The sequence below is a fragment of the Chrysemys picta genome, chromosome 7, assembly GCF_011386835.1.
Source record: "Chrysemys picta bellii isolate R12L10 chromosome 7, ASM1138683v2, whole genome shotgun sequence".
Classification (NCBI taxonomy): Eukaryota; Metazoa; Chordata; order Testudines; family Emydidae; genus Chrysemys; species Chrysemys picta.
Genome location: NC_088797.1, coordinates 104,104,199 through 104,130,558, shown reverse-complemented (window position 1 = coordinate 104,130,558; position 26,360 = coordinate 104,104,199). Strand labels below are relative to the sequence as shown.

The 26,360-nt window shown below is 43.1% G+C and overlaps 1 protein-coding gene across 19 annotated transcripts in view; it reads left to right on the top strand.

Annotated features, from left to right (window-relative positions):
* Window positions 1–26,360, top strand: part of MGMT (O-6-methylguanine-DNA methyltransferase) — a 339,246-nt gene that overhangs the window by 122,998 nt on the left and 189,888 nt on the right. For 12 of the 19 annotated variants that reach the window (XM_065552224.1, XM_065552213.1, XM_065552219.1 and 9 more), the window contains one exon: window positions 18,265–18,357. The exons of the other annotated variants lie outside the window; for them this stretch is intronic. In XM_065552224.1, the coding sequence (XP_065408296.1) occupies window positions 18,265–18,357 (93 nt within the window). The remainder of the gene's footprint in view (window positions 1–18,264; window positions 18,358–26,360) is intronic. 19 annotated transcript variants of the gene reach the window in all.

The following is a 26,360-nucleotide window of genomic DNA, read 5'->3' as shown; positions in this document are numbered from 1 at the left end:
TCCACGGCCTTAAAGTCTCCCATGTCACCCTCCATTCCTTGGGCCTACTACCCCTCAACAGCCGTTCCATCCGCCTCCGTCGAGGTCCTGGAATTTCCCCTGGTCCAGCTCCTACAGGAAGAAGGACAGAGGCAAAGGATTTAAACGGCACCACCTTTCGTCTTCGTATTCCTCTTCCCAGCCTCGTTCTTCCAGAGGCCAAGGAAGCCAGAAGCAGGGGTTTTGAGGATGCGCTTGAGGATGGTGCCCTGCTTAAGGGAGTTAAAACATGAGGCTTGACCAAAATTAAATGGATTTCCATGGCAGGTCGCAGCTGGAATATACCAAGACTATGTATGACAGAGGGTCTGGATCTGTTACAGCTGCCACTCAGGCCGGACCTGCTGTCCAATGTTCCCTCTAATTTTTTCCACCCACATGCACAAAGGTAATGTGCAGATGTGTCACCAGTAGAAACAAAAAAGCTAGATATGATATATATATTTTTAAAAAGTTACCAGTAGGGATAATTATTTCAGCCAGGACAAGTTAGGCATTTTAGAACTCCCTACTCACAGAATTAAATTTAAGTGTAAGAGAGAAATAAAAATTATGAAATGCATAGACCAGTCAAAAAACTAAAATAACACACTTTGAAAGAATAAAATTACAGAGACTGTATGTGCATCGCAGGAAGTACCAAGAAGTAACAATAACAGTGTTGGGAGATGTGTGACACAGCCTGTGTGTGTGTGTGTGTGTGTGTGTGTGTGTGAGAGAGAGAGTTTGTGTGCTGGCTGCTGGGGAGTGTGCAGTCTCTTTAAAGCACTCACTCACCCGAAGGCTTGTTCAGACCTCAAAGCTGCTGCGAGTTCTGAGACCTGTCCCCTCTACCCAGCTTTTTGGAGATGGGGGTGGGAGGATGACACCCTGACATCAGCATCCTCTTCCCCCCTTCCCCACTGGGGGGTCCCGAGAGCAGTTGCAGGAGCAACATGGCTGAAAAGCAGTGGGGGGTGGGCACCTGAACACACGCTGCCAACTGGATGGGCATGGCTCTGCTAATCAGTTGCACAGCACTTGAATCTCTCCTGGGCGGCCACTGAACTGCGCAGCTTACAGGGAACACAGCTGCTGTCACAAAACCACAGCAGTCTTCTGCATCTGAACCTGCGCTGCACCTCACAGCTTGGCTGCTGCATTGTTAAATGCAGAGGAGCAGGAGTGCTCAGCCACTGTCCAGCAGGCTCTGTTCGGCAGCAGAAAGCCCTCCACCAGAGCAACCTACCTGGCCAAATGGAAGCGGTTCACTTGTTGGACCTCGGATAAAGGCATTCAGCCCAAGCAGGCCTCACTGCAGTTGATCCTGAACTACCTTCTGCATCTCAAGCTCTAAGGCCTGTCCCTTTCATCTATCAGGGTCCACTTGGCCGTAATTTTGGCCTTCCATTCGACGCTCGAGGGTAGGTTGTTTTTTACCCAGGACGTGACTGCCAGGTTCCTCAGGGGCCGTGAGTGCCTCTTTCCACACGTCAGGGACCCTGTCCCTTTGTGGGACTTGAATCTCGTGCTGTTGCAGCTCACGGGAACCCCCCCCCCCTTCAAGCTTCTGGCTTCTTGCTCTCTCCTTCTCCTTTCCTGGAAGGTCACGTTCTTGGTTGCAATAATATCTGTCTGTCGGGTCTCTGAGATTAGAGCGCTTACCTTGGAACCGCCCTATACGGTCTTCTACAAAATCAAGGTCCAGCTGTGGCCACACCCAGCTTTCCTGCCCAAGGTGGTCTCGCAGTTTCATACAGGCCAGGACATTTACTTGCCTGTTGTTGTTTTTTTTCCAAAGCCATGTAAGTCGGAGGCGGAGCGTAGATTGCATTCCCTAGGCGTCAGGAGAGTGCTAGCTTTCTATGTTGAAAGGACCAAGCCATTCTGCAAGTCAGCGCAATTATTCGTCACGGTGGCCAACTGGATGAAAGATCGTGCAGTGTCCAGGACATCGGTAGGGTGGCCACCTGGTTGTCCAGTCACACGTTCACATCTCATTACGCATTTATCCAGCAGGTTAGGAACGATGCTGGCTTCGGTAGAGCAGTACTACAAGCCGCTAGACTGGGGTGGACAACCTGAGCCTGGTAAGGAGCCAGAATTTACCAATGTACATCGCCAAAGAGCCACAGTAATACATCAGCAGCCCACCATCCGCACCCCCATCCCGCTCCCAGTGCTTCCCACCTACTGGCAGCCTTGACGATCAGCACCTCTCCCTCCCTTCCAACACCTCCCGATCAGCTGTTTTGTGGTGTGCAGGAGGCTCTGGGGGAGGAAGGGGGAGGAGCAAGGGCCCTGCAGGACCAGAGGTTGAGCAGTGATCACTCCCTGGCACGTTGGAAAGTTGGCACCTGTAGGTCCAGCCCTGGAGTTGGTGCCTATACAAGGAGCCGCATATTAACGTCTGAAGAGCCAGACGCGGCTCCAGAGCCACGGGTTGGCCACCCCTGCATTAGACTGTGAATTCCAAGCCCGTTTCTAAGGAGTCACCTAGAATGGAATCGACATGAGCAAGCACTCGAAGAAGAAAGAAACGTTACCTACCTTTTCGTAACTATTGTTCTTCGAGATGTTGCTCATGTCCATTCCATGCCCTCCTACTCCTCTGTGAGAGTTGCCACCAAGAAGGAGCTGAGCGGGCGTAGGGTCGGTGGCGCCTAATATACAACGCATGAGCACGGTACTCATGGGGGCGTGATAGCCGACCCTATGGATACCACTAAGACAAAAGTTTCCAACAGCTGTTCACATGGGTGTACGCACACCTAGAATGGAATGGATACGAGCAACACATCCTGAAGAACAACCATTACGAAAAGGTAGATAACCGCGTGCCACTTCCCGCAGGTCCCATTGGCTGGGAACGGCAAACCGCAGACACTGGGAGCTGAGGGGCTCCGTGCCTTTGAATGCTCCAGGTAAACAAAATGTCCAGGCCCGCTAGCGGCTTACCCTAACGGGCCAGGAGCCAAAGTTTGCCAACCCCTGAAATATAGGGTTGGCTTATGAAAGGGTCATACAGCTTTTGCTATTTTTACCTAACCATCTTGGGGGGGTCAACTTATAAACGAATGGGCTAATGAATGAGTATATAGAGTTTCTCTAGAGTTGCACAGTGACAGATAGTGCCATATGGTTTGGGTTTCCACGATAGTCCAAATGTTGTTGTAGGAGCACCTTGGAAACTCCCGACATCTACTGTAGAATAAAATTAGCATGTTAATTCTCAGATGCAGTTCATGGCTTTGGGTGTACCCTCCCACTTTCTTCCTTGTACTTTATTCCATAGACCCCTCTCAAGAAACTACAATTATTAACAAAATATATTTTGTGGTACATTGTCTTGCTTTGTGTTTCTTCACTTTCTAGCTAACTAGCCATGGGTCCAATCATTTGTATAAATTAATACGGTTCTCCTGTATATATTTCCTCTGATAATATTCAAATCAAACATGTACAATTATAAAAATGACATTCCTAAGTCTTCTGTACTTTTTAATAGAGCATTGACTGCCTTTGCTGCTTTAGTACACTATACTGACCATCTTTACTCCCTAGCCTGTAGATACAAAGAAAAAACAGGAATAATATCATTTAACCCAGTCACATTTATTTTGCTCAAACTGACCTCTCTAAGATGTTTCCCTTTCATTGTGTGGTTGTCTGAGGTTGAGTTTAAGATTTGCAGACAGAAGGAACAGTCATGTAAGGCCACATAGCCTGCAGAGAACTGGAGCAAACTGACTCAAAGGTCACCTTACTAAGACAAGAGTTTGGTACACAGAGACTGAAATCAGACTGTGGTGCACAGCCAGACAGCATTCTCTGTCCACCAGAATTACATTTTTAATTATTTGTTCAACTTTTTATTTGTAAAAAGTTATTTTTATATTTAATTTTAACATCAGTCTCCCTAAAATCCTAGGGGGTAGAAATACCAAAGAAACCCACTATGGTAGCATTTAACTTCAAAAAGGTAACCACACTAAAATCAGGAGGCTAATTAAATAGACATGAAAAGGAACGGTCACAAATGAAATGCCTGCAAGCTGAATGGAATTTTTTTTAAAAAACACCATAATAGAGGCTCAAACTATATGTATACCCCAATTTAAAAAAAAAAAAGGGTAAGAGAACCAAAAAACTGGTACTATAGCTATCAAATAAGGTAAAAGAGGCAAAAAGACATCCTTTAAAAAATGGAAGTCAAATCTTACTGAGGTACATAAACTCCAGCAGTTCATTTGTAAAAGTATAATTAGGCAGGCCAAAAAAAAATTCTAAAGAGCAAAAACTAACAACAAACATTTTTGTAAGTACCTCAGAAGCAGGAAGCCTGCCAAACAATCCATGGGACCACTGCATGATCAAGGTGCTAAAAGAGCACTCGAGGAAGACAAGGCCATTGTGGTGAATGTAAATGAGTTCTTTGCATTGGTCTTTTCTGAAGAGGGTCTGAGAAAGAGCCGATCTTTTTAGGTGACCGATTTGAAGAACTGTCCCAGATTGAGGTGTAAATAGAGAGGAGGTTTAGGAACAAATTGGTAAATTAAATAGTAATAAGTCACCAGGACTAGACGCTATTCATCCAAGAGTTTTCAAATATAAAATTGCAGAACTACTAACTGGGGTGTGTGACTTATTGCTTAAATCAGCCTTGGCACCAGATAGCTAACGTGACACTGATTTTTAAAAAAGGCTCCAGAGGTGATCCTGGTAATTACAGGCCGGTAAGCCTAACTTCAGTACCAGGCAAAGTGTGGAAACTGTAGTAAAGAACAGAATTATCAGACATAGATGAACATGAGATGTTGGGGAAGAGTCAATACAGCTTTTGTAAAGGGAAATCATGCCTCACCAATCTATTAGAATTCTTCAAGGCTGTCAACAATTGTGACGAGGGTGATCCAGTGGATATAGTGAACTTGGACGTTCAGAAAGCCTTTAACAAGGCTCCTTACCAAAGTCTCTTCAGGAAAGTAAGTTATAGAATAAGAGGAAAGGTCCTTCCATGGTCAGTAACTGGTTAAAAGATAGGAAATAAAAAATAAATGGTCAGTCAACTCAGTCAACCTGTGGAATTTGTTGCTGGGGATATCATGAAGGCTGAAAGTATAACCAATTCAAAAAAGAATTAGATGTGTTCATGGACTATCAATAGCTTTTAGCCAAGATGGTCAGGGATGCAACCCAATGCTCTGGGTGTCCCTAAACCTCTGACTGATAAAATCTGGGACTAGATGACAGGGGATGGATCACTCAATAAATTGCCCTGTTCTGTTTGCTCCCTCTGAAGCATCTGGGCACCAGTCACTCTCAGAAGACAGGATACGGGGCTAGATACTGGTCTGACCCAGTATCCTTATGTTACGTTCTAAATCATTGTTTTAATAACTGGTACTTTTTGTTAGTCCTTTCTACAGGCCTACCCTTAGATATAGTGTAAAGTGGATGATATCACAAGCAGTGTAAACAAATTGAAAGAGCCATTTCACTGTAAAACTCTGTTTTCATTATCTCGCAATATACCCATTTTGGGGATGAAATTTCTCATGCTTAAAAAATAAATAGTAATAAATAGTCTTCTCAGTGAAAGATCTCAAAGGCTGTCCTTCGATGTGAGGATGATGTCTGCTGAGGGGGTTCATTGGTGGGTTTTTAAGTGGCTGAGGAGCCCAATTTGTGCCCTGCAGATTTTCCACAAAAATGACAGGTGTAATGCTGGAGGATACATAGTTGTTGACTGGACTGTTGTGCCCTTTCTTTCCTCCTTTGCTGCTTCTCTGTCTTGTGAGCACCTCTCTTCTCCTCAGAGTGAGCTGTGGCTTGATGTATGGTGTGGCGCCACTGTGTTCTGCTCCGCGCCGAGTCCTCCCAGTTTGTTGGGTTGATGCTTCCCTTCTTAACGTATCTTTGAAGCGCTTCCACTACCCTCCGCAAGCCCTTTCCCCTGATTTAACTGAGAGAAGAGTACTTGCCTCGGGAGGCAAGTGTCAGGCATAGGTGTGTCGAGTGGGAAAAGTAGATAAAACATTATTCTCTTCATTTACAGATGGGGTAGTAATGGAAGCACAGAGAAATAAGAGACCGTCAAATGGCGTATCAGTGATTGAACATGGATTTCTTAATTTTTTTCTGTTTCTTGTTTTTGTAAATGTCTGTGGAAAAATTTGGAAAACGCGGGACAATAATAAAACAAAGTAGGATAGAGAACAATTTCCCGTTTTCCAAAATTTCTACTTTTTGTTGTTCCTTTTTCAACCAGTTCTACTGAATGTTTATCTTTCAATGTGGGGTAATGTAACCTGAACAAGCAGTCAAAGAAGACATCACACAGACTGTGCATATGAGTAGAGGTCATCAGGAATGGATAGTCAGTGATACTTCATTAGTCATTGGAAAATGAGTTTGTTTTTCAAAAGTGAAAAACAGCGTAATTTAGAAAATTATTTCTTCAATATTAGTGTGTATTATTTCAGCTGAAAATATTTGTTTGTAAAATTGATTTTGAAAGCTGAACCTCCCCCCCCCTTTTTTTTTAAAGTGAGGTAGTTGAAGCATCAGTTGCAATGTAAAATCAAATCATCAAGAGCTTTTTGACAAACAGATACCATTGTGTTTTCTGATGGATGCTGTTGTAGATTGAAATTCATCATATGGTGATAGTGATTTTTTTCCTGTGTCTGATTTTGAAATGTGACTTTTTTCATACTATCTCTGTTCAGCCACTACAAATCATATTTTTTCATAGACTGTGTGATATTAATCTCCATGGGGTGGACACCTCTATGCAGGTGCTATAGATCTCCCCCTCCTCCAGTTAATTCTGGTTTTAATCTCACTTCCTTTGATTTATTTACTTATGTCATGTGTAATGTGTCTGGCTTCTTGCCCTCACACTGCTTTCCCTTTTGTATACATTTGATACTTTCTTGCTATTTTACTGCTCTCTTCCACCTTTTGCTTTTGTTCTTGTTGGTTTGACTGTGGTATTTTTGTGGACAAGCAGGTTTTATTCTGTTATCTAATGATGCTTTTCTTCTACAGTTTGTTCATCAGTGTGTTACTTCACTTGTTAATTCCTGGATTATGTGAGCTCCTTCATTTAGTGTATTTAAGGAAAACCTGTGAATCAAAATAGGGGTGGCAGTGTTACAGAGAAATTTGGTCTGCTAAGTGATCCTGGCTATTCAAATGCTTATGATTGATTTCTTGGTTCCTCTTTAAATACTCTCTCAAGCAGCCCCAAAATCTAACAGTATGGTTCTCAAGAAGCTGACAGAAATCCCATTGGCTGATTCATAGTGGTTACTCATCCTAGAAGCCGTCTGTCTTTTTCTCCCTTATTTGAACTTGCTGTCACACCCTACCCATTTTCCCTGTATACTGTATCAAATTTGAGAGCATAAAATCACTTTATACTGAGAACTAAAAAATTTTATGGGGGGAGGGAAAGATCTTAAAACAAAGCAAAAATAATAACTGATTCTTGGACCCCCTGATAGGGGGCACAGGCAGTCTTTGTGATATCTTTTTAACAGGATGAAAACACAGATTAGGTGTTTATGTGGATAATGACATGTACAGTTACATTTGATATATAAGAGGTATAAACCCTTATGCTTCACAGCATAAAGCTACCACTATCTAACCGGAATTAAAAAATAACTTTCCTTATGAGCATGTTGGTACATGATTCTTGCATCTTCTTTTGAAGCATCTGGTACTAGCCTCTGTTACAGAAGATAGCAGATTACATGGAATTTGGCTGATAAGGAATGAAATTTCCTATATTCTTAAACAAAACATTCTTGTACAGCATAAAGGAAGGTGCAATAAGAATGGAACCATTGCATTGCAAAGCTCTGCTACGTGCATGAATTAAGCGGGTTTAAAAGAACTTCATGATTCAGTGGCTATACATCTATAAAGTCAGGTAACAAGCAAAAATGTTAGATGCCATAGATGAGTTCACCTACGCATTTAAATTAAAATTTGTGGTACAATAATTTGTGTTGTCGTGACAGTAATGAAAACTAGATTATACTGAATCAAAGAAATTGTTTTGTATATGCAAGCGAGTGCATAGTTGCTCTGATTTCTTTAAAGTCCCGTTTCAATTTAATAAACTTGAAATTGGCTTGCAGTTGGAGGACAACAGAGGTTAACAAATGTTTTCTTGATTGAGGCTACAAAGCCTTGGAAAGAACCATTAACAGGGTTTAGTTTACCAGATGCAAACAAAATCTTTAGATATATTATCAGAAAAAACATCACGTGCTGTTGGTTGGGTAGAGATGGCTAATTACTAAAACTAATGCAGAGCTTCTCACCAAGGCTTTGTTGAAAGATAGAATTGGCACATACCACTATGCAGTGTTCTTGGCAGTGTCAGCAGAGAACCAAAGCTTGGGATGACTATGGGTAATTGAACAACATACTCATCTATAAAGGCGGATCCCCCCCCAGAACAGATTTGACAAACGTTGGCAGGATAAAATGGGCCCAAGGTTCTGTGTATTAATGGGCCAGATTCTGATCTCCATCACATAGGTGAAAGTCAGAATAACTCAATTGAAATGAATAGTTACTCAAATGTACACTATTGTAAAGTACATCAGAATCTGCAGCTGGGTATATGGCTGCCCTGCTGAGTTGACTCGGTCACCTCCTTCAGCAAGCCTTCCCCTCCCTTACTCCTAATTCCTTCTTGGGTACAGCTCTCTGACTGCAGCTCCCTGAGGCCTGATATTGAGGTATCTTTTATTTATCCTTTGGCTGTTGCCATTTCTTCTGGAGGAGGGGAATATAGAGCTGTCTTGTGGTAGGAGGAAGGACATGAGGTTTCTGAACTGTGGTAGGACAGATGGAAGCAGCAGGGGAAATGCTGTATCAAGTTGGTGATGGGATGGGTTTTTCTCTTCTGTGCTGGGGCCTGCTACAAAGTTCCTGAGACCTTGCAACATAATTTAGGAATAATGCACAGTCACAGATCAAGGGACCTTGATTATTGTGAAACTTGGGCCTTGTCCATGCGGTGGGGTAATGCTCCCAATGAGTGTGTGATTTCTAAATTATGCTAATGTGCTACCTACTCCTTCTGGTAGTACTCTTTTAAACTGCACTATGTTGAAGTGCACTAGGGAACTTTTAATGTGCAACACGTTAGCACACTTTAGAAATCACACCTCAGTAGTGTGTGCTGCTGAATACAGACAGGCTCTTGGTCAGCTACTGCCTTGTCTGTATCTATTCTGTAGATAGTGGTCTGCAGGGCTGTCACTTGGTTACCTTCCATAAGACTAAATTCATTATAAAATATTATGAATAAAACATAGCAAGAGAGAGAGACTGTATATATATTATACAGATATTGACAACTTACATCAGTTCCTCACAAGTAGAATGGCTAGCTTGAATATTACCTACTTACTTTTTTACATACAAAGATAATTTAAGAGCTCATTAGAAGGAGGGTTAGCGCCCCCCTGAGAATAGCATTCTGTTTTTTCCTATGAGGGGCAGAATATTCTATAAATTGTACCAAACAGCAGCCTGGGATTTTGACGGCAATCATTTTTCACTCTACCATAGCTGCTCTAACTGCCTCATTATAGATTTTAATTTTAGTCTTCAACATCTCTATAGGGGGTGAGGTGAACAGATTCTCTTCAGTCCTTTTCAGCCTGTTGCTATTAAGTGTTAAATTTGTATAGTTCATAAGTATGGGTGGTTTGGCTTAAGTACCAATGCATGTTTTTGAAAGAGGTCAAAGTGTGAAAAATTGCAGTAACAATGGTGACACACGGTAATTACAGTTACTACATGAAATTTTATGAGATTTACAGCAAGATGTTGAAATAACGTTTTCTGCCATTGAGTGAAATGGAGCTATCACAAAATCTTCAAAGACCTTGTAGTAACTCGTGATTAGCACATGTTTAACCAATTACCCTACTGTAGTATGCAGCTGTAGGGTTTCAGTTACACTCAGAGCTTATTCAATATTCATGTTTGAGATATACAACAGCCTGTCTTTGCCTGGACATACGCATATACACATTTTGTTTCACAAAATTTTGGCTCCAAATCTCATTTAATAAAGTTCATTTCAAACAGTAGGAATACTTTTGTAGAATTTTGACTATTGACTTTTATTTGAGGCCTGTCTTTCTTTTATATTTTAAATAAACTCATTATTCTTTGAGTGCTTGCTCATGTCGATTCCATTTTAGGTGTGTGTGCGCCCACGTGCACAGTCATCAGAGACTTTCGCCTTAGCAGTATCCATAGGGTCGGCTGTGGCGCCCTCTGAGTGCCGTGCTCATGTGTATATTAGGCGCTGCCGACCCTACACCGTCTCAGTTCCTTCTTAGCGCCCGTGATGGTTGGTCGGAGCACCCTGTCTTGCATTGCAAGAGCATTAGCGGTTCTTACAGTCCATTGTTTTGTCTCCTTTGTGTTAGAATGATAGTTTAGGAGTTAGAGTCCTGGCTGGGACTTCACCTCAGAACGGGACATGCCCCATTCCCCAGACTTTAAGCCATGTTCATCGTCCAGCTGGCCGATGCCCATTAGTGACCCCCCCACAAGAGCTGTTTAAAGTATTTGAAGGAGTCCCACAGAAAGGACTAGTGCAGGATCTGCAAAAACATTCACCCTCTAACTCAAAAGGAGCGGGATATCCACTTGAGGGCCCTCCTCATGGAGGCTGCGCTTTGTCCTGCCTCAGAGCCCTCTCGATCAGACTCCATGCCTGGCACTTCAGCATCAGCGCGCAGTGCACCGCCGGCACTGGAATCCACCCAGCACCGTTACTCCTCCCCAGTGCCTAAGAAGTCGAAACACCCTCCGGCACTGCAGGAAAAGGGGGCTTTGGGCAAAGGACCTGGGTTAGGCCATGTGCCCACCCCAGAGCTGCTCGGGGTACCGCTGTGGTCGGACCCCCTAGCCAGCCAGGGATTCACCTCTGACTCCCGGGAGCGGCAGGGGGTCCCGGCTCCTTGTAGGGTCAACTGTGCCCAAAGTGGGCCCGGCGGCCAAAGAGCAAATAGGCCGTCTGGCACCGCAGATGCCAAGCCAGGCGACGGACCTGGCTAAGGCCCTGGCATTTAAGGGCAAGCCAGTTATGGGACCACCCTCTAAAGCAGCGGAACATCCCCGGTCCCCAGACCTCAGGCATTGATCCCCATCACTGCAGCCTAGGACTCCGGCACTACAGCCTCACTCCTCGGTTAGAAGACCCAGGTCCCTGATGCCAAGATCTCCACCTATAAGGCACGGGACACCTGAATCTCCCACCAGAGATCACCACAGTGGCCTCCCAGGTATTGATCCCCCCTGGTGCAGGATCATACCCAGTCACGGCACCAGTCTCCGGCTCCCCGGTACCGCTCTTCGAGCAGGCACCGATCCTCGTCCTCTCCTTACTGGTCACCAACAAGGGTCAGTCAGCAGACTCGGGCATCTACGGCTCCACCTTGATTATTGGAAGGGCAATGGTCCGAGTTGGAAGGGAAGATCAGCCCCTCACCGATAAAAGGTGAATCGCCACCAGCCTGAAAAACTGGCGGCAGTGGCATGGAGGCAGAGGCATTGGCCCACTCAATGGCAAAACTGGAACCCGTGGGGTGTACCTGTTGTGCCAGTCCCATACTCCCACTGTTCCTCCCAGGCCGCATCGGACAAACTGTCCCAGGAACAGCCGGCACTGGAGTCAGAGTACATTGCCAAATCCAACACGGGGACAACACCGCAGGCCCCAACTCCCAAGGAGCTGCCCCCAGACAAGCAAGGGGAAGCCACCCCTCCCACTGCGGTGCAGTCATCTTCACCGTCTTGGGATGAAGCAGTGGCAGGCCCCTTGCAAACGAGTGGCCCCCAACCTCTCCCCCAATCACTTCAAGGAGCAGGAGACCCTCCTGAAAAGGATGGCTGCCAACATGAACTTGGAGGTCGAGGAGTTAGTGGAGGAGTCCGACAACTTCTTTAAAGTCATACCCTCCTCCACCCTGACCCATCCACCCAGGTGGCCTAAAAATTGCTAAGTCTTTGTGGAAGACCCCCTCTTCCATTCTGCCTACTTCCAAGAAGGCAGAAAAGAAGTGCTGTGTCCCAGCTAAGGGATTTGAATACCTGTATTCCCACCCTCCACCAGGGTCCCTGGTCCTGTCAGTCATCAACAAAAGGGACAGGCAGGGCCATGCAAGAGGCACACCAAAAAATAAAGATACCAAGAAGCTGGACGTGTTTGGCAGGAATTTGTTTGGCATCCTGCAATTTTGAGTGTCTAACCATCAGGGCGTGCTGGGCAGATACAACTTCAATCTGTGGGACACCATCAGTAAGTTCAAGGAGGGCCTTCCACAGGACCAAGCCCAGGAGTTCACCTCCTTGGTGGAAGAGGGCAAAGCGGTGGTCAGAGGTGCCCTCCAGAGGGCCTGAGATGCTACAGACTCGGCGGCCGGGGTAGGCGCCTCTGCAGTGGTCATGAGGTGCAGCTCCTGGTTACAGTCCTCCGGGCTGTTCCAGGAGATGCAGCCTACCCTTCAGGACCTCCCATTTGAGGGAGCAGGGCTCTTCTTGGATCTGACTGACACATGACTCCACTGCCTTAAAGACTCCCATGCCACCCTCTGTTCCTTGGGCCTACATACTCCTCAGCAGGCTAGAAAGCCATTCCATCCCCCACCTCCTCCACTTCTGTCGAGGTCCTAGGGTACCCCAGTCCAGCTCCTATAGGAAGAAGGACAGAGACAAAGGGTTAAACGTCTTCACGTGCCCACTTGACACCTTTCATCTTCCCATTCCTCTGCCCTGCCTGGTTCTTCTAGAGGCCAAGGAAGCCATAAGCAGGCATTTTGAGGATGCACCTGAGGATGGTGCCCCAGTCACTTCCCAGGATCCACCCCCATTGCTCTTTCCTTAACCCCCTGCACCTCATCCGCTCTGCCTGGGCGCTGCTGACCTCGGACCCTGGGGTGCTCGACATAATATCTTCGGGATCCACCTTGCAGTTCCTGGACTACCTTCTGCATCTCAAGCTCCAAGGCCTATCCCTTTTAACTATCAAGGTCCATTTGGCTGTTATCTCGGCCTTCCATCCACCACTTGACGGTAGGTTGGTTTTCACCCAGGATATGACTGCCAGGTTCCTCAAGGGCATTGAGCACCTCTACCTGCTTGTCAGGGACCCCGTTCCTCCATGGGACCTGAATCTTATGCTGTCACAGCTCACGGGAACCCCTTGGAGCCTCTGACTTCCTGCTCGCTCCTTCTCCTTTCCTGGAAGGTCGCATTCTTGGTTGTAATAACATCTGCCTGCTGGGTCTCTGAGATTAGGGCACTTATCTCAGAACCACCCTATACGATCTTTTACAAAGACAAGGTCCAGCTGCGGCGCACCCGACTTTCCTGCCCAAGGCGGTCTCACAATTTCATACAGACCAGGACATTTACTTACCTGTCTTTTTCCCAAAGCCGCATCTGTTGGAGGAGGAGGAGCGTAGGTTGCGTTTTGTAGACATCAGGAGGGCGCTAACCTTCTACATTGAAAGGACCAAGCCATTCCCCAAGTCAATGCAAGCCTCTTCGGCAGCTTTCCTGGCCCAAGTATCTGTAAGGCAGCTATCTGCTCATACATCCACACATTCACGTCCTATTACACTCTTACCCAGTAGACCCGGGACGATGATGGCTTCAGTAGAGCAGTACTGCAAGCCTCTAGACTGTGAACTCAGCCCACCCCTAAGGATACTGCTTGTGAGTCACCTAGAATGGAATTGATGTGAGCAAGCACTTGAAGAAGAAAAAATGGTTACCTACCTTTCCTAACTGTTGTTCTTCAAGATGTGTTGCTCATGTCCATTCCATTACCCATCCTCCTGCCCCTCTGTTGGAATTGCCAGTAAGAAGGAACTGAGAGGGCGTAAGGTCAGCGGTGCCTAATATACAATGCATGAGTGCAGCACTCAAGGGAGTGCCACAGCTGACGTCTCTGATGACTGTGCATTTGGGCACGCACACACCTGGAATGGAATGGACATGAGCAACACATCTCGAAGAACAACAGTTACGAAAGGTAGATAACTGTTTTTTCATTTGGTAGGTAACTGTTTTTTCATTTAAAACAACAGAACGTACAAATTCATATTCAGAGTGTTTCAAGGAGACTTGTTTATGGCGAGGTTGGCGGTGTTGGGGGTGCGTGGGAATGAAATGGGTCATATTTGTTTTTCCATTTGATTTACCGTTATTGTATGTTACTTATCCTGTATCTGAAACATAAATGAAAAGATTGAAATCCTGTTTCCTTTTGCAGTGGGGAGAGTGGTTTTTGCTGTTACTCCTGGTGGCCAGGTGCCCCTTGCCTCCTTTCCATTTTCTGGGCTGGATCAGTGGGGTTCAGAATGCATGGGTGCCAGTCAAGTTTGGCAGATTCCAGGGACTGACTGACTGACTGCACGGAGTAGGGTGTATCTGATTTAAAGGTTTCAGAGACTGGTATGCTGTGTCCGAGCTCAACAGCAGTGCTTTGAAAAATAGAAAGTTATAAAACTGATATGCTGTTGTTGAATTACTTTTGTGCCTTTTAGTTCTCCATAATTAATTTTTCCCTAGCTGAAAGCAGGAAGGAATCTTCATAACCACTTAAAGAAGCTAAGTTTAATAACATCTGGTTTAAAATTCTGTGTGTTCTCTGAATGGAGAAATCAGGAAAACCATTGCATTTTAAAAATATGACACCATTACAAAGTATTACAAAGTTATCTTATATTCTGATTACTCTGATACAATTTCTTCTTGAAATAATCAATAAATTGCTATCTTCGCTTTGTTAGAGCTGTTAGTTAATTATGTAATACATATTTACACAGTATTTCTAGACCACAATCCTGGAAAGCACTAATCAAATGCTTAAAGTGAGCACATGAGTAGTTCAGTGAAATTAATTAAATTAAAGTGAAGCATGTGCTTTAGTGGTATGTAGAATCATTGGAGCCTTAGTGTGTGTGTGTGTGTGTGTGTGTGTGTGTGTGTGTGTGTAAGTTTTACCATCATGGCATATTTTTGTCATTGGGCTCTCCTTTTGCCCCATTAGCCTCAGTTAGCTTTCATGGTAGTACCATTTGCAGAGAAAATTGAATCCCTGTTTGTCACCAAGTGCCCATTCCAATATTCAGCTTCTACCTCTGAGGACAGAAATAATAATTACTTGTCAGGTAAAAGCAAAGTTTGTTTCACATAACACAAAATTAGAGAAAATACCAAAATTAAATATAAGCAGAATGTTTAATACTAATAATTATTAAAAGCATGGCCGGGTGCCACTAAGGGCTTTTTTGGGACTACTTTAATGTACCCTAAGGAACTTTTAATGCTTGCCAGCAGGGTCCACACAAGCCAGTTAGTATGCACATGCTAGTGTGCATTAGAATTTACATTCCTTGAGTCTGGACTAATGAACTACATAGACAAGTCCTGAGCTAAGTTACATAGTATAGTTAAGCCAAGCTAACAGTATGAATTGAATGGAAGTTGGACCTAGGGTAAAAGAGTGCAGCAATTTTTCTTGTACAATGAAGTTCAATATTTAAATGACTTAGGTTGTTTTCTCAGATTAAGTAGTGATAATTTTTTCCCTCTTCCTTTTCTAGTGTTTACATTAAGGTTTTCTTGCCCAATTTAACTGACTAAGTTTAACCATTGCACGTGAAAACCCTAGCATCTTTTGCTTCAACACCAAACTGAATGTCTCTTTACCATGCAAATAGAAATAAATCCTGTTTCCAGGCAAGCTAATGCTTACTTCTAGAACCATTGCATATCACTAAATATCATTTGGAACTGGAAGTAAGCAAGCAGGCAGCAGTAAAAACAAACAAACAAAAAAAGCAAGTACAGTACAGTACTATTAAACATAAACTACTGAAAAAAAGGAAAGCAGTATTTTAATTCTGCATAGTAAAGTTTCAAAGCTGTATTAAGTCAATGTTCAGTTGTAAACTTTTGAAAGAACAACTATAATGTTTTGCTCAGAGTTACAAATATTTCAGAGTTACAAACAACCTCCATTCCCAAGGTGTTCATAACTCTGAGGTGCTACTGTAGTTAGTTCACTTAAAAACTGGTTTAAAAATAAGTTTCTTTGGCTTTAGTTTATTGGCAAATGTTGTACTTCTCTATTTTACCACAAAAGTGCAAATGCTACTGTAGATCCAAGACTAAAATACTGCATAATGTTTTCCATGAGAAACGAACATCTCAAGGTATATCTGCATGGTGTGATTTACTTCAAATTAAAATTGCCTTTTTTGGCTAGAAAATTCCTTTGTATAACTAGTACTTTCTAATTTTATTCTTACCAGTTTCACACTAGTCTTTGATGGAGTTGCCCCTGATTTACCTTGATGCAAGAGTAAAATTAAATGCTATGGGCCTGTTTCTCCACTATCTCGCATAGTCATTTATACTTGTGCAAAGTAGGGTGTAGCACTACTATTCTGATTTGCCACTTTTCTGCATTCACCGGTGTAAATGACTAAATAAGCTGTGAAAAAGTGGAGAATGGTTGAGATTTCCTTTTGGCTGAGATTTCCAAACTGGAAGGAAGAGGACAAGGGAATTAGGCTATAGCGTAGACATAGCCTGTGACGGGTTGGGTCACAGAGACCCCCTTGGGACTGCCACCTGATGTGCTGAGATACCTCTGAGCCCGTTTTCCCTGTCAGCTTGGGACTTCAGGATCCTGTCTTGTTGGGCCAGACACGCTATCCGGCTACAAACACAGACACAGGTCTGAACCACATCCCCCACAAGCTGCAGACTTAACTGAAAACAGCTTAAGAAGTACTCCTGTCTCTAGCACCCAGTTCTCAATGGGATCTAAACAAATAATTCCGTTTTACTCTGTATAAAGCTTATACGGGATAAACTCATAAATTGTTTGGCCTCAATGATACTGATAGAGAGAGATGCACAGCTGTTTGTCCCCCAGGTATTAATTACTTGCTCTGGGTTAATTAATAAGTAAAAAGTGATTTTATTAAATATAAGAAGTAGGTTCCAAGTAATAACAGACAGGACAAAGTAAGTTACCAAGCAAAATAAAACAAAAACAAGCAAGTCTAAGCCTAATACAGTAAGAAACTGATTACAGATGAAACCTCACCCTCAGAAATGTTCCAATAAGCTTCTTTCACAGACTAGACTCCTTTCTAGTCTGGGCCCAATCCTTTCCCTGGTACGGTCCTTGTTCCAGCTCAGGTGGTAGATGGCAGGGCCGGCTCCAGGCACCCGCTTCTCAAGCAGGTGCTTGGGGCGGCGGCTCCAGAGAGGGGCGGCACGTCCAGGTATTCGGTGGCAATTCGGTGGACGGTCCCTCACTCCGCCTGGGAGCGAAGGACCTCCCGCCAAATTGCCGCCGCAGATCGCGATCGCGGCTTTTTTGGTTTTGTTTTGGCTGCCTGGGGCGGCCAAAACCCTGGAGCCGGCCCTGGTAGATAGGGGATTTCTCACGTCTGCAGCCTCCTTTGTTCTGTTCCACACCCTTATATATCTTTTGCACAAGGCAGGAATCTCTTGTCCCTCTCTGGGTTCCCACCCCTCCTTCTAAATGGAAAAGCACCAGGTTAAAGATGGATTCCAGTTCAGGTGACATGATCACATGTCATTGTAAGACTTCATTGCCCACTTGCCAGCATACACGTATACAGGAAGACTTAAAAGTAAGCAGAGCCATTTACAACCAATTGTCCTGGTTAATGGGAGCCATTGAGATTCCAAGCCATCATTAATGGCCCACACTTTGCATAATTACAATAGGATCTCAGACTTATATTTCATATTTATAGTTTCAGATACAAGAATGATACATTTATACAAATAGGATGAACACACTCAGTAGATTATAAACTTTGTATGATACCTTATTAGAGACCTTTTGCATGAAGCATATTCCAGTTACATTATATTCACACTCACAAGCATATTTCTATAAAGCATTATGGGGTGCAAGTCACATAGCCTATTTCAGCAAAACATACGTCACTCACGGGTGTGAATATTCTGTTCCCCTGAGTGACCTAAGTTATACTGACATAAGTGTTCATGTGCATAGCGCTTTGTCAGCAGACTTGATATAGCTACCCTGTTTCCCCGAAAATAAGACAGTGTCTTATATTAATTTTTGCTCCCAAAGATGCGCTAGGTCTTATTTTCAGGGGATGTCTTATTTTTCAGAAATGAAAAATGCCTTATTATCGGTGGATGCCTTATTATCGGGGAGGTCTTATTATCGGGGGGATGCCTTATATTACAACGAGAGGCAAAACTGTAAGTAGGCCTTATTTTCGGAGGATGTCTTATTTTCGGGGAAACAGGGTAGTACCTCATCTGCTCACATACTGTGTGCAGTTACATGATTGTGTGATTAAAAGTGTTTTGTGGACACTGTTTAGGCTTATGTTTGAAAATTTGGCCATTAAGATAATCAGGAGTCAGTTACATTATTTAGATAATTTACAGTTTAGCTACTTGTTTTTGAACTTATCAAAACTTGACTTTGTCAATAATGTGCACTAAATAGAGAAAAAATTCTATTGCCGTGTTTGTTGGAGAGTAAAAGGAACGCAGTCTGTTTTCAAGTTAGTTTTAACTAACGTGGAATTGCAGATTCAGTCAAGGTATAATGAATTTTGTGTGCTTCTAGCCAAGAGAGAGCATAAACTATGAAAAGTTTATACTTTTCTATTCATGATCCAATTAAAAACTCAAGCTAGAAACTTCCCCATAAAGATCCTGATATCAACATTTAAACTACACCAACACTGGGATACAGGCGTTTAAGACACTGGCAGTCTATAGTTTACTGGCACTTTAAATGCTATGAATCTTTTACTAGCAAATCCTAACAATCTTGATGTTATTACCAAAAGGGATCCCCGCTATGGCTAATAGTCTTGGTGCAGTCTGCTGTTTTTACTTACTCCATAGGATGCTCCTGTTTTCCTGTTAGAGATTGACCACATTAATTGAGCGGATTTGAGCATTCGGTAACTCTGGTGAAATTTTAGTGAAAGTGTCTGAAATTATATTGTGCCCATGAATGTTTGTTAGGACTTTCTCTGCAAGTTTGTAAAGTAAAATATTTCCTGTAGTCTCTTATCCAAAATTATTTATTGGCAAACTAATGGAAAATAGCTTCTGGACTATAATTGCTCCTTTGAACAAAGTATTTGGACAGTTTTCACTACATAGTAAAATCCCCAGATAAAAGCAATTATTGTGCCTCTTAGGTGGATATTTTTAAGTTAGTATTGAAAGAGTTTTCAGTTTACTGTTCAAAACACTAAAAACCATCACATGTTTATTAGGGACTGACTGCATGTTATTGTTTTGAAACTGTTTTCGCTCTAAGAGCAAGAAGGCATCAGAAAACAGAGAACAATTTTTACTTTTTCAGTTTTATCAGGGAACTTTCCACAGTGAGACATACAGACAGATAAAATACAAGAATATCCTTGTCTAATGTGAATTGTGTTTACATTTGCCAAATGTACCAGTTTCTGTTTATGCCCTAGAAGGGTGTAGGATAGCCTCTATTTTCTGAAACTCTCTTCAAAGAACAGTCTTCCTTCTACAGCAGGCAAAGAAAATACTTTTAAAAAAATGCCTGCCTTGTCATAAAATTTTAGCCTCCTATGTATCAGGATATTTCTGCCCTTCTTCTTCTTTTTTTATTTTTGTTTTTAGAAGGAGGGAAATGAAACCACTTTTAAAGCAGTGTTTTCAGCATGTTCTTCTTTCACAGTGAGTGAAGAGAAGTGTCTCTCTCCTTAAAAATATCTCTGGAGCTGATAGTTCATCCAAGAAACCTTTGAAATACATTTGGTGTTGCAACTCTTCAACCTGGTCATTCCTTTTTAAATTACTCTACCTCTTCAGTCTGTCTCAGTCTGGTACTCATTTGACCTCATTCATCCCAAACCAACTACTCTGTACCAGAGTACTGCCTTAAAAAGCCACACCACCTGTAACTGCTTTCAGTTGCATTGAAAACAATGCCTTGTTATCACAGGCAGAATCAGTCTTAAAAGGAGAGTTTGGATTTTCTTCTAAAGGCTCAACAAAAGGAGACCTAAACATTCTCCCCTTCTCCTCCCTCCACTCCTCCCCACTCCGCAGTGTGACTTACTTTTGTCATGGAAAGAGATGATATTTTACAAGAGTGTATCCTAGCAGCAGAGGCCAGCTTAAATTTTTTTCAGAATATTTTCAAAATCTGTAGTTCCTAGCCTAATTATGAGATGTATTATATGGCTTTATTCCTGATAAATAGACTTTTCTACCAAGCAGAAATCCTTTCAATTCCATTTAAAGAAAAACCATTTGAGGAGGACTTGGTTAAACCTCTGAAAGATTTTCCAGAGTTAAATCTAATTTTGGAGGAGAAAATCAACACTTCGCATCTTGGAGAATCTTCTCTTTTGTAACAAAGTCATGTTTGGAAACTATGAATTTGATACTTTCACCCCTGGTCTGCAGTTAACTTAAAGGACTAAACCGGTATGCCGGAGTCCTGAGCGGGGGCGTGGCCTCAACAGGAAGAGGCATGGCCTCAACTGGAAGAGGTAGGACCTTTCAAGATTAAAAAGCCCTGGGGCTCCGGCTATGGCTGAGAGCCCCAGGGCCTTTAAATCACCCCGTAGCTTCTAGCTGCAGAGGCGGCTGGGAGCCCCGGGGCTCAGGGGCGAATTAAAGGGCCTGGGGCTCCGGCCGTCGCATGGAGCCCCGGGCCCTTTAAAGCACCGCCGCAGCTTCGGCAGCGGGGCTTGGGTGGCACTTTAAAGGGCCCAGGGCTCCCCGCGGGGGCCGGAGCACCAGGCCCTTTAAATCCCTGCCTGAGCCTGGCTGCAGGAGCTCTGGCGGTGATTTAAAGGGCCCGGGGCTCCCCGCAGCGGAGAAGCCAGTCCAGTCCAGCTTAGTTTCACCTCTGCTGCAGACATATATATGGGCTAGAAAGTCAGAAATCCAGCAAGAGCCTTGTCCTATTGAATCCCCGCACCATGACACGTCTCTGGAAAGCACAGTTGCCTTTTTTTCATGGGAGTCGTCAGGCCACCAAGTATGGATGAATGCTATCAATTGTCTTTTGAGACTAGTTCATGGCATTTTTATTCTTGTCTCTAAACTGTTTGTAGGATTAGATGGGCATTTGAAGAGTTAAATTAGTTTGGCTAAAGAAAATATATGCTTTGCTGGAAGGTAATTGATAAGATAGGAGGAAAAGTCCTTTAAGAAAAAGCCTCAGTTACCAAGGATGGTTCTAGCTGGCTTAAACAAAGAAAGAATTTCTCAAATAGTCAGGTAGGGTCTGATGGATGAGATATAAAAGGGTGAATTCTTGAGGGGTTTGTTACTAGTACCTGCCTGACCAGGCTGAAGCCAGGCAATATGGGTTTAAGCATCCCTGGGTCTAGTTCTGTTGTAAGTTCCTGATCTATACTTATAACTGCACATTACTGTAGGTGTGTGAGGATAGCTTAGGCATTTAAGGCACATTTGGAGCAGCTGTATAAATACCCATTTGGTCTTTGAATTTAATAAAGGAATTTATGGTTAAATGGGTGTTGTGGCAGTATCCTGTATTAATAATAATAATTCTAACACTTTGGCATAATTCCCTCTTCGCCTCTCAAATTGAGGCCAGGTTTACACTACAAGGGGTTTGTTGTCATAGCTATGTCAATAAAGGGTATGCAGAAATCACACCCTCTAGCTGGCGTAGCTGTGCCAGCAAAACTTGCAGTAGGGACACAACTGTGCCAACAGAGTGCTTCTGTCAGCATAGCTAATGTTGTTCAGGGAAGTGGTATAGCTATGCCAGCAGAAAAACGCCTTTTGTTGGCATACTTTGCGTCTAAACTAGGGGGCTCTGCTTATATAGCTACACAGATATAGGTCTACCAGCAAAGCATTTGTCGTGTACACAAAGTCTGAATTAAAGGAGAAGGTTCCCATCTTAACATTTGAAAATTCCTCCAATAGTTCTATTCCTTCATTGTCAGACATTTGGAGATGGTCTCCATTTTATTGACTAAAAATAACTGGAGGCAATAACCTGCAGTATTAGTCTTAGCAGCAAAACATACAATGCTGCACTTCTACCATCTTTGATTGCTGGCTAAAATACATCTACATGATGTTCTAGCCTCAGCTGATCTTCAGAATTCATAATTATACCATACATCTCAATGGCCCAAAGTATCCTTGTTTTTTATTAATGCCAATTGAATACTCTCTATTCCATTTCACCTCCTCTCTTAGACCTACAATTTCTGCTAACGTTCTCAGGATACTTTAGCATCCCTCTGTCAGGCAAACATTCAAATAATTCCCTACTTGTTTCCTGAATAGTGATGCTATCGTCATTTGCACAGGCTCAGTTTTCACTATGAAAGGTCTACAATACAATGTTATCTAGGATTCATTATCAAGAGCTGGCTTCAGTTAGTTCAATCCTTATGCCACCTTACAGCATAGTCTGTGATGCATCAAGGGTTTTTCCTCTTTCAAAGAAGAGTCTGCGAAGTATTCAAATATATGTGTGAATACAGCTGCAGAAATGCCTATATACCAGACAACTCCTTCGATTTCCTAGGACTAATGACATAGTTCTTTGACCTGGTACTATGGGTTCATCCCCATAGCTTTCCTGTTTGTCATACCTTTTATCTCAATGGGACTTGAAATAAAAAGCTTTATCTTCCCAAGAGAATGTGAAACTTTCACCCTCCTTCACCTTAAATCAAAACTGTTGACCAATAACAGCCCCTTGATTCTGTATTGCTGGAGCAGCTTGAGCAGAAAGGATTATTCTTACCTGTAAATAAGGTTTCTGGGAGATAAATCCAGTAGTGGTTATACCTCTCCTATAAATTAGTCTGTTTTGATAAGAGACACTTTTAAAATGTTTTATATGTAAAAATAAATATCTAAGGGTCATAGGTTCATTTGTCATATATTAAAAATGAAATCACATCAGTAGAAACAAGAGGAAACTTCAAAGCCTTCCAAAACATGGAAGGAGAAAAACCTGTCCCGGCCAAAAAAATTAGCCTTCCTCCCCAAAAGCATGGGCAAAGATGTGGGCTTTGAAGGAACATGGCTCAGAATTCTTGCATTTCAGAGTAGCTTGGACCAGGGTCAGAGGAAAGAGTTTAGGGTCTCTGACAGAGAATACATTGCCAACAGCTTTCTCATTTATTAACCTTAGAAAACAATATTGCATGAGTGCTTATGTTGATCCCAACTGAGGCAGTCTCCCAAATAGGCAAGTCCCAAGCCACTTAAAGATTTGTAGATTAAAATCAACACCCTGAATTCTGTTGGGAAGCTAACAGGCAGCCATTATAGATCATGGAGCACTGGTGCCACAAGCTCATAGCAAAAAACTTCACTTAACTTATGAGGTCCTGTGTTCTGCGCCGCGTTGTTTTCAAATTGTTAAATTGCAGCCCTATTGCAGTAGTCTAATCTTGAGATGACAGAGGGTTGGATCATGGAAGTATGATATGGCGCTGAACGAAATCGCCACAATCTCCTTGTCAGATATAGATGGGAAGAGAGCGACCCTGGTCCCTCTTGCTATACTATTAAGAGAAACTGGAGATCTGACAATATCCCCAGATTATCTCTGGTATCAAAGTGCAAGTACATGCCCTCAGTGAATGTGTAATCTATACACTACTCTCTGGCTGTTTTCCATATAATGCCAGCCTTCCTTTAATCTGTTTGGATTGAGCTTCAGAGAGCTACCTCTGATCTGTGTCCCAGTCTCTTTGAAACACTGGGTAAGGCATTCAGCATCACTGGCTGGGTTATATATGATGGAGGGGATGTAATTAACATTCTGAAAAAAATTGTGGCCTGTGCCTCCTCCTTAACCTGTCAAACAGCCAGATATAATCATTGAACAAGAAGGAGTCCAAATGAAAGCCTTTCGAAACCCAGGAATTTTGTAAGGAATTTTCTTTAGTCACTTGTTTGTGTAAGGGAAAATGTTATGGAATGTTCAGTGCTAGTAGCAAGAGACCAAGAAACCGAAATTACAAGTAGGACAGCTGGGCACTTTTAGCAAATTTTAAAATGGATGAATGCTTTTTTTTTTTAAAGGGGGAGGAGAGAATTCTCTCACCCTGAGAATTTATATACATTTCAATCCAAAGTGAATTTTTATAGTTCTGTACCCCTGAAAATAGGGCTTACACTGTAAACCCTGGCACAGCCTTAACTATAATAGTGTGAACAACATAGTTCTGAGACTAAAAATATGTATTGGTACATTTTGGATTATTCCCTTATGAACTGTACGGGGAACATGAGAAGTGGCAGCATAACTGTAAACAGAGAGGCCAGGACCCTTTGCTTCTGTTTCACAGGCTGCTCTAAACACCAGTGCTGCTATTCACAGAAAAAAATATTGTAAAAAAACACTTTGTAAAACTTGTAATAAATCCAACAGTCAGAGTGGCTCTTCCTCAATATGCCAAGCTGTGACATGAACACTTAATAGACCTTTCTATAAGGGCAGTAGCTTTAGCATCTTGTAATCCACTTTATTCTTCTCCATTTTGATAAAGTCCTAGAGCTCCTAAGAACAAAATAAATAGGTCTTGAGTGTTTTCAAGCCCTGGCCAGCCTCTTAAAACATTTGTTGTCCTCCCAAATTTGGTTTTTGGATTTTTTAAATCTTAGTCTTATAATTGCTTAAGCAAGTTAAATAGGTCTGAAGCAGATACCAGACCCTCCAGTTCTTCCTCCTCTAACTCTTCTACCTACAATACGGGTTGTGCATTTCAGTAAAAAATTCTGCAGCACACTGAAAATTTGGAGGCCAAGTTTTTATTACACGTTTTATATGTAAACACTGAATTTGCACATGTACGCAGGCAGGTAGTTAGATGTTGAGTCTACCAGATTCACATACACAAATTCAGTTTTTTAGGGTTTTTGCTGGTGCATGTGCGTTTGTGTGTGCAATATATGAAGTGCAAAATTAGAGACCACCTTTTAAAAACAGATTTGGCTCTCAAAATCCAGAGGCTGCTGTTTGGAATTTATGTGGCTTTTCCCCCACTCAAGCAAGTTTCAAGTTAATTTTGTTTGTGATTGTAATCTGCTTTAAGGGTTTACCTAATTCTAGGATTTATAGAAATTTTCTTCGCGCCAGTCTAGGGCTAAACTAGGATAAATTATCTTCCTTAAAAACAAAAAGACATGTAAATTACAGATCCACCTTTTCCCCCGGATTTGTTTTCAGAGATCTGAGTTATTTTAAAAATCAAGGATGTATGCCGTCATCTCTTGCAAACACAATGTCCCCCAGAACTAGACGCCATAAAAATTCATGTTAGGTTTATTAGGTGTGCATAAGTGTGAGCTAAGAATATTTCAGAGAAGTATATCTTAATAATTGTCCCCTAAAACTACTCATGAAACTGAAATCTATCTTGAAACATTATTTTAGAGACTTTTGTATTCTCAGTAACCTCCACAAAATATATACCAGTACCATTTAAGGTTGCCAGGCGTCCAGTTTTCGACCGGAATGCCTGCTCAAAAAGGGACCTTGGCAGCTCCCATCAGCACAGCTCCGAGCGCTGGCTCTGCAGCTCCCAGTGGCCGGGAACTGTGGCCAATGGGAGGTGTGGAGATGGGGACAGCAGAGTTCCCTGGCTGCCCCTCCGCCTAGGAGCTAGAGGGACATGTTGCCGCTTCCCGGGAGCCTGTCTCAGGGCAACACCGCCCACAGCCCACACCGCAAATCCCCACCTGCGCCCCAATCCTCTGCCAGAGCTCGTAACCAACTCCCGCACCCCAACTCCCTGTCCCAGTTGTGAGGCCCCCCCGCACCCCAACACCTCATACCCGGACCCCAGCCAGAACCCTCACCCCCTTCTGCACCCCAGCCTCCTGCCCCAGCCTGGAGCCACCTCCCACATTCTTTACCCCCCAGCCTGGAGCCCCCTCCTGCACCACAAACCTCTGCCCCAGCCCGGTGAAAATTAGCAAGTGAGAGAGGGTGGGGGTGAGTGAGCGATGGAAGGAAGGGGGATAGAGTGAATGGGGGCGGGGCCTCAGAGAAGGTGCGGGGAACAGGGTGGGGCAAGAGTGTTTGGTTTTCTGCAGTTAAAAAGTTGGCAACCCTAGTACCATTTCCAGACATGGTTTCGTGTGCCAGTTCTATGAAACTGTATTTAAAATATATCGATATACAACATTTGTAAAGAAATGCACAAAGTAAATTTCTCACTTCAGTATGGATTAAGGACTAA